The following is an 8,909-nucleotide window of genomic DNA, read 5'->3' as shown; positions in this document are numbered from 1 at the left end:
ATGTACAACTAAAAAAGGTTGGAAGGAAAACAAGGAAAATGTAAAGATGACTTTTGAAAGAAAACAAAATAAAAACAAAAATGTACAGAACAAAATATTAACCTACATTTTGAGGAAATATCATCAGCATCAATGAATCACTTCATACAGTTTACAATACTCAGGAATGCTCACTTTTTCGGAAGAAGGGTTGAATTACTTTAACCATTTTTTTATACACTGCTTAACTATGGATGTATGTATTATTATATGACTTGAACAAGCTCCAACACTGTTCCCCACTCAGCTGCTGTAATGCGCAAATATATTAGCAATATAATATCTTATTTTATCTTAACATGTCTCAGCGTCAGAATGCAAAATGTGGCACTAAACTAAAAAATAAAATGGCCTGAGAAGTAGCTGTCAGCAGTAATACCATTGCCACCATTGTTTGCTATCAGCCAGACTTGGTCTCTCCTCTTGAGCTGCATGATAGTGGTTCCCGAGGCTGTGACCAGGCCTTTCTGTCGGGTGGTGAAGGAGTGCAACACCAGCTCTCCGTTTTTCATCAGATCCACGTTTCCATCCCTGTCGCTGATAGTGCAGCTGAAGTGGAACTCATAGACGCCGGGCTTTTGACAGGTAAACTTCCCCGTCCTGACATTATAGCTGTTCTGTCCGTTGTAGATGACCTCACGGAAGAGGATGGGCTGGGCTGCCTTTGGAAAGTTGTTCCCCAGTCGCACAGCGAAAGCAACTTTTGCTGGGGACACGCCAGGACGACCCCTTGGACCTCTACGACCACGCGGGCCCCTGGATCCTGGATCACAAAAGATGTGAAACACCAACAAAAACTTAATATTGCAGCCTTTTGTGTGTGTCATACACCATAGCACATCATATTCTACTTTTATTGGGAATAACAAAGAAAGAGCGCTACTTTTACCTTTCGGACCTTGAGGTCCAGGTGGGCCCTGGGAACCTTGTGCTATAGAAAATTACATTAACAAAAATCAGTTAGCATCATTGCCTTGAATCAAATAAGTCCGAAAGATGTTACGGGTATCCACTTACCACCCATTTTCCATGGGCTGAGGTCAAAGGCAGGGATGTCACTGCATTTTGTGTAGCCAGACCCTCGGGGACGATATAAGAAGGGCGCCTCTGGGACATCAGTGATACCGGTGTTGTCACAGACAATACGAGCAAGGGATGTCTTACTGAGGGATTCCTTCTGCTCGTCCGTGAAGACTCCCTCATTTTCAAACCAAAGTCTGGAATTCACAGTTTCATGGAATATTTAGAGGCTTTGTGAATGTACTAATTTGGCTTCTGAATATCAAATATACCGGATTCTATGCAACTTGCAACAAATGTCCGTCAACGTCCCAACGGGCGGCGCTGTTTACGCTCACCGGTCTCCGCTGCGGATGTTTTGGAACTGAGTGGCAATGAGGCAGGCGAACACGGGCCCCACTCTCCCGCCCTTGACAAAGGGCTCGGCCACTCCACCCAGCCACACGTCGATGTTGTCAGGTGTGCCGTAGAGGTCAAGCAGATTTTGAGCAATCTTGCGGTTCTTCATGACCCTAGCCAGCTGGTTCAAGTTTTTAGGTTGCGACAGACCACAGAACTTCCGCCAGCTGTTGTAGCCTGAACGGTAACGGACAATCCAGGAATGTTAACGTTTACAGATATTTGTGTCTTCATATAAATAGAACCCAGAGTAATCTGAATATAAGACCATACCTGGGAGTCCATGGTCTCTGCCTCTCTGCATGTTTAGAGAGCCGAGGTCCAGGGCCAACTTATTTGAGAATTCAAACAGCCTTTCCCTCAACTCATCGTGCATCATTTGGTCCTGTGTGTTGAGCTTCGCCTGCCGACCCATCAGACCCCTCAAGATCGGGTCCAAACCCCCTACGCAGCATACAAGACATTGTCAGTTGTGATCAAAAAAATTGTGAGTTTGGGGCAAATCGAATTAAACCCTTAGCGCAGTCGAACTAGGATGAAAACTAGAACTACAGTTTGATGAATGACAATTCCTTTACCTTCAAAGACCACCCTCCATGGTGTGAAGAATGCTTTATGCAGCAGTGGGCTGGGAAACTGGCGATGCTCCTTGTACATCTCATCGAGACGGAAAATGAAGGGCTGAACCATCAGGTGGGCAAAACGGTAGGCAGCTGTGGCGAACACATTCGAAATGCTGGGGTCGATGTTTTCATCATAGCCGGGGTAGTTTGACAACTGTTTGCGAATGAAATCCGGGCCGACAATGTGCAGCAAGTAGTCCCGATACGTGATGACCTGAAATAGGAACGAGAGACATGTAAATAGCTCTGCCCACTGAGATGTCACTTTTAACACTTTGTCGGATAAAGATCTCCGCTGCATGAGTGGTTAATTCTGACCTGGAGGCATCCACCCAAGATCTTGCGGGCCTCTTGGTAGAGTCTTTCTCCGTCCCATTCGGGGTTGAGTGTGGCGAGAGCACGCGCCAGACGATTGTGTTCGCGTAGCATCAACGTGTGCAAGGAGGTGAGGGCAATGTTCTCGTTGGAACGCTCATCACCTGAAAGACAAGAGCAGAGCCCGTGTTAAATGTGCAATCCCATAACATGTTATCTCACGCCTTCACCAAGGTTAACATGTTTAAAACTGGATATATTATATTTTTACCCACCGGCCAGGAAGCAGGGGACCTCTTCGGCGCCACTGACTTTGGTGATGCGAGCTCGGTTGGCACACATGTTCCCAGCCATTGTCGAGAAAGGCAGGAGCTCACGGCCACTGTCGTTGAACCGGGTGTTGACCCTCATCAGGCCCCTGTCGTTGGTGAGGTTGCGGAGGTTGCGAGCCTTCACACTCTCCGCACCGTAAACCTGACCCACGTCGATGAACGCCGTGAGGGAGTTCATCTGCTGGCGCACGGTGCTCGCCCCAAAGAGGTGGCCCGTGTTTCCGGAGCCGCAAGCCGGCGCCGAACGGAAGAAGGGCATGCATTGTTCGCCCGACGCCGTGAAACGGGCATCTCCTTTGGGAATCTGGAAAGCAGTCGCAGGGCACCGTCAGGGCGTGTGAAAATTGATTTTTGAAAGTGCGCGGGTGATACAATTCTGTAAATATCCTTCATTTGTGATGAAATAACAACCAACCGTTATGGGGAAACAGGGATTTGTGCTCTCACAGCTCTCGTCACAGTCGATGCCGCTGCTGAACGAGCGGATGACGGGGGAATGGGGGGTGAACGTTAAGTCGTGATCCGTCCATTGGCCAAAGATGGTCACAAGGTGGGTGTAGAGCGAGTCACTCGACACATCGTCATTGGCTGTTTTCAAAATGCGGTTGGACACGAGTCTTACCTGTGGACAGGAACGGAGGAAATGACTGCCTCGGCGATGTGTTATGTTGAAATGGGTTATTTAACCTTCTGCAGATATTCTGTTGTTTTTCGCTTGTGTATGAATAAAATATGCCAGATATACACAACTAATAGCATGTTAGCCATTCACATTAGAGTTTTGTCTATTTACCAAGGGGAGAACAAATCTGTTGATTTTCAGCTCAGGGTCCCAGCCTTTGGGTAGAGAGATCCCATCCTGATACTCAGCAGGTAACCAGCGGGTGAAGGGTGTGTTGGAGGCCCCTAGGCGTGGGTTTTTCCTGGAATGGTTTAAATAATTTACACTTAGAATCTTCCCCTCCCTCTCACAGCTGTGCTGACTTTTAAAAAAGGTTGTCAGTGATTAAGAGTTTGGTTTTGTATTGTTCTCCATTGTATTCTCAATTGAAATAACTAGAAAGTACAATGACAAGCTGTACAGGGCTTGATCCCGTACATCACTGGGTTAACACCGTTTGTGAGGCACATGACTGAGCCGTGACTCCTCGATCATTGCAATTTTAAATGGTTTACATTCAAATTGGTTGGCTCGTTTGCTATATTGCAGTGGATCTCAACGTAGGGTCCCGGGCCCCCCCAGGGGTCCACAGAAAAACCAAACTTCAATATGATTTAATTTACAACACGTTGTACCGTGAGGACTGTTTTGATCATAGTGTCACTGGTGTCTCCCTAATTAACTATAGGTATGGCATTTTGGAATAAATGTCTGACAATAACGCCTTCACCGATCTGAGAGAAAAAAAAGGCCTACTGCCTTTCAAATTGAGGGTCCTTGATATGGAAAAGAAGTTTGAGAATCAGGTGTTTACTGCTCACCTGTTGTTGCAATCACTGGTGGCGGTCCGAAACCTGCTCAGGTTGGGGGTGGTGTTGCAGGTAGGGGGGCGGGCCCTGGCGGAGCAGCCTGTCAAGTTAGCAATGATCTTCAAATCCTCCTCGGAAATGATATCTGTTTGGTGGACGCACACGCGCGCGCGCACGCACACACACACACACACACACACACACACACACACACACACACACACAAATAAGTCAGCAAGGACCATCAAGTTGTCAACTGAAACTCACACTTTCAATCCCATTCAGGACAGTTGATACTGAAAGGCGAACGACCTGTCGCGTTGATCGAGCGCTTGGTCAGCCGGTTGTTCTTCCGGAGCAGCTCCACGGCGATCACCGTGTAATCCGCGGAGCGCACCGACAGGCGGGCGACACCGGAGGGCTGCTTCAGGAGCCGCAGGATATCGGCGGGCCCGGCCTCCTGCCTCCGCACACGGTCCAGGCTCCTGGGTCAAACGTGTAAGAGTCTATTTAGTTTCATATTTAGTCAAATAAAGATCCTACAGTAAATAAGACAAGAAACAAGTGGGAAAGGTACATTAATAAATCGGCAGTTAAAAAAAAAAAAAGTTTATTTGTCTTCATCGTTAGACTGGTGTGAGAAAATGCATAATAAATGCATAACGATGCATAATAAATAAAGATTTTCTTCTGGGAGTTTTCTGTCAATCATGTTATTATTTGAGTTTGTTTGCTGTTGTGTTGTGGTTTTATTTATTTGTTTTGTTTTTTACTTGAAATGAAATATGGTGAAAAGGTTTTTCTCACGCACTTTTCCCTGGAGTATTCGTAGTCTCTGTCCACCTGGATCTTCGCTCTGTTGACCGCATTTTCGATGGCACGAAATCTGCTTGAAGGCGGATCTGATGGTAAAAGTAATTTGCTTTCATTAGCGTTTCATAGTTTGTCTCATAGGTTCAGTTGTTTGTGCTATTTATTATTATTATGATTATCATTAGCATTGTCTTTATCATTATTATCATTATTATTATTATTATTATTATTATTTATTTTTATTTTTATTTTTATTATTATTGTTATTATTATTTCGTTTATTTATAAAGGAAAGTAATGACCACACGACATGTTCTCAGTTAATAGTTAAGAAATCTTAAATCGTTTTTTGATATAATAAAAAGGTTTTATGAAATCTAATTTGTGTAGTTTCCGGTGGATTTTCAATCACCCTGAACTTCAATCCAATTCAATTCAAATATAATTTAGGAATGAAAGTAGAAAGCACATACCGCCATGTGTCTGCCAACACGCCGACAGAGCCACAGCCAAACACAGCACAGCGCGCATCTCTGAAATAATGAATGTATCCGTTTGAATTGATTAATGGTTTATATATATATATACATATGTGTGTGTGTGTGTGGGTGTGTGTGTGTGTGTGTGTGTCTGCCTGTCTGTCTATCTATCTATATATGTATCTTTCTATCTATCTATCTATCTATCTATCTATCTATCTATCTATCTATCTATCTATCTATCTAATTATAAAAATTCGGAGCTGCCATTAGGAGCTGGTCATACAATGAATTGGGAAAATGGATCACAGTAAGTCATCATTATCTCATCTCAGTTTCTCATAATTACGACTTAAGTATCACACAATTTGAGATTCTTAAGTCATAATAAGGTCAAGAGCATAATTTTGTTCAGTCAAAATATTGACTGAGCATCTCATAATTCTGACTTAGGTATCTCACAACTGTGGCGGCTCTCCGACAGAAGAATAAAAGCTGTGATGTGAGTGTAAATGGAAAGAATAAAAACTGTACCTTCAGCCTCCTGGTGTGTTTCTAAATGGTGCCTCCTCCCGTCCTGCAGGTGCAGCACTTATATAGCTTCAAAGGAAACTCCCAAAGGTGACGTTTCAGAGAACATTTTTCTACTTGAAATTATGTTCTCTTTCCTTGTTCCTTACCATTCACTCAAACGACCACATTCCCAGAACCCTAAAATGCAAGAATGCACGAATGCATGACGTAGCATGCGCCAAAAAATGCATATAATAATGTACGTTTTTTGTTTTCTTTTTGAGGGGTAGTGATGTGTGTGTGTGTGTGTGTGTGTGTGTGTGCGTGTGTGTGTGTGTGTGTGTGCGTGCGTGCGTGCGTGTGCGTGCGTGGGTGGGGGGTCTGAGCAGAGCGTCTTCTGGCAAGGAGTCCTACAAAGTTTGGAAACCCCTGGCCTGTTGTGCGAAAATGCTGATCCATACATTGTGGATAACATTCCTAGCTCTCACTCTAAACCATATTTTCTTGGTATTAGAAAATATTGACTATATTAGATGTGCACTGACTCGTATAACCTCCGTATAGGGGCAAGGGTTGGGGCATGACGTCTATATTAATTTACCTTTATTGTCAATGCTTTTTTTTTTTAATCATTTTTAAGGCAAAAACACCAAGTTTACCGTTACTTTGTAAAGTGCTCAATCGTTTGCCAGTATCATTGACACGTATTCCTCCAAATCCTTAGATCATCGGGTTGCTAATGTCAAGGTGTAAAGCGATATCCAGTTACCGCGTTAGAGCCGCTTCGTCCCCTCTGGCCGGGTTTTTGTGTACAGCCTATGTTCTGTATTCTCTCGGGCATTTCTTGATCTACGGAGGCCTTTGAGCATGTTTAATTTGAAAACAAAGCAGAATATAGGGCTACGTCATGGCGGAGCCCTTGAAGCACTCCCTTGGTCCTAAATCACCAAAGTGTTTTGAACGCGGTGCTTTTCGTGACAAGAGAACAACATCCACCCCCGACACAACTACGTGTTGAAATGACTCTGTCTCATTGTCTCTGAAGATCTGAAGAGGTCAAACGATACTGTTCTGTCTGATGGAATGTCTCAACGGAAGCAACCTCCTTTAAAACAATCCCAGGTTTCATTAAAAAAAATATATGAGCGATTAAACAGCGATTAAATCCTCCAGAGGGAAGAACGACTCAAGTTTCAAGTTTCATTTTGGCGGAAACTTTCAATACAACGGACACTTCAAAATCAGCTCATGACTTTGTTTCAGTATGAGCAGAGCCAATATGAATATTGATATCTGGCGTAGGGAGTTGTTTATATAAAATCATCTTTATTTATTAGTTATAACACTTAATGCTGACTCAAAGTCATTTGAGCCATTTTCATTCGCTAAAAATCTAATAGGGAGATTCATATTGTTTATGTCAACCGACGTCGAATCGTCAAGAGGTATGTGAGATTACCGGATTGACTCATCGTGTAAGTTATCATGATCCTTAATTAAACATAATAACAGAGGGCTGAACAAAGTCTTCAGTGGACCTAACCCTTCCACTTAATCCGGGTATATCATTCCCCAAGCTACTGAACCGGTTGCCGAGGTCCAAACACATGGACGTGACAAGCTGCCGTAAGTCCATCAGCGGGGCGGCCGGTCGGGTGTGTTGATGAGCAACATACCACAACGCAGCCCGGGGAAAAGCCTGGTTATCTTCCCCCTCTACGCCTCTGACATCTGCTTCAAACTCCACAACGCTCCACCTGCATGAGTCATCTGACAAGTGGAGGGAGCATGGAGGCCTCGCGGAGAGCTTCCCAGACGGTGGGGCAACACTGAGTTTCCGCATCGGGATTAATAAAGCATTTTTTAATCTTGGGGGGGGGGGGGGCTTCCAACAGTGCAGGAGTGCCAGCGGGGCCCGGTTCCTGGGTGTGCAGATAAACAATGCACTGATCTAGACCCACGTCGGGGCCCTCCACAGGAAAGGACAGAGCTGGCTGTCCTCCTGCCCTGGGGAGGCTCAGGTCCGTCGATGGCGATGGCAAACAGGCTCGACAAGCCGGCGAGGGGCCGCCAGGAAGGCCAGCTCCGTTGTCGGGTCAGGGGTAGCGGGCAGATATCAAAAACCACCCAGGAGAAAACCCCTCTCACCTCAAAGCTCACGAGGAGCGACTTCGGCGTCACGCTCATCCCTCCGCGGCGCACGACTGAAACGTCTCAGGCGTTCCTCTGTGCCAGCGGCCATCAGGCTGTTCCCCAGCGCCAGTGACCCCAGCACCTGTCCACTGTGACCGTGCACAAAAACACGTGAGCGAAATGTTGTGTTGCAAATGAATGAATACCAAATTTGTAAAACGCCAATGCCAAGTCTCAAGTCTTACGTCAATAAAATTATTGATGCTGATATGTGGACAAAAGTGATTAGTAAGTTTCCTTCCTCTGCCAGGAAAACAAATCATATGCTACGGACCACAACGTTTCCTGATTGAGAAATGAAACAATAAAACACACACGACAATATGATATAATGCAGTACCCGTTTAATCTTTGTCTCAGTGAGATACGACAGAAAAAACATCAAGAAATATATTTCCCATCGTTATGCGCATCCAAATGCAAACACGTTCACGCCTTGTCGTCTTTCAGAACCTGCTGTTTAAAGTAAAGTGGACAGGCAACTTGAGATTTGAAATAATGTAGGAGAGCAGCATTCTCTAATTAGGAGGCCCTGCCTGTATTGGCAGCCTATTTCTTTTTCATTTTCTTCTTCTTCTTCTTCTTCTTCTTCTTCTTCTTCTTCTTCTTCTTCTTCTCCTCCTCATCCTCCTCCCCCCTCTTTCTTCTTCAACTTGCTTGAAAATGCTTCTAATTTTGCAGGTCAGTTTAGTCCAGTCCACAGATTGTTTTTA

At 44.8% G+C, this 8,909-nt stretch overlaps 1 protein-coding gene across 1 annotated transcript in view; it reads right to left on the bottom strand.

The window, feature by feature from the left end:
• The window catches only part of LOC307233274 (eosinophil peroxidase-like), a gene marked incomplete at its 5' end in the record, with an annotated part of 5,799 nt that extends 257 nt beyond the window's left edge, over positions 1-5,542 (bottom strand). The window contains 14 exons of the mRNA XM_080004574.1: positions 1-802; positions 929-970; positions 1,057-1,256; positions 1,398-1,635; positions 1,732-1,902; positions 2,037-2,295; positions 2,400-2,560; positions 2,672-3,032; positions 3,144-3,350; positions 3,522-3,651; positions 4,211-4,343; positions 4,511-4,683; positions 5,010-5,100; positions 5,485-5,542. The exon at positions 1-802 is cut by the window's left edge and continues 257 nt beyond it. Of these exons, the coding sequence (XP_079860700.1) occupies positions 375-802; positions 929-970; positions 1,057-1,256; positions 1,398-1,635; positions 1,732-1,902; positions 2,037-2,295; positions 2,400-2,560; positions 2,672-3,032; positions 3,144-3,350; positions 3,522-3,651; positions 4,211-4,343; positions 4,511-4,683; positions 5,010-5,100; positions 5,485-5,542 (2,652 nt within the window). The 3' untranslated portion in view covers positions 1-374. The remainder of the gene's footprint in view (positions 803-928; positions 971-1,056; positions 1,257-1,397; positions 1,636-1,731; positions 1,903-2,036; positions 2,296-2,399; positions 2,561-2,671; positions 3,033-3,143; positions 3,351-3,521; positions 3,652-4,210; positions 4,344-4,510; positions 4,684-5,009; positions 5,101-5,484) is intronic.
• Between the last annotated feature and the right edge of the window lie 3,367 nt (positions 5,543-8,909).

The sequence above is a fragment of the Zeus faber genome (assembly GCF_960531495.2).
Source record: "Zeus faber genome assembly, chromosome: 7".
NCBI lineage: Eukaryota > Metazoa > Chordata > Actinopteri > Zeiformes > Zeidae > Zeus > Zeus faber.
Note: the sequence above shows the minus strand (reverse complement) of the source record. Positions and strands in the feature narration are given on the sequence as shown.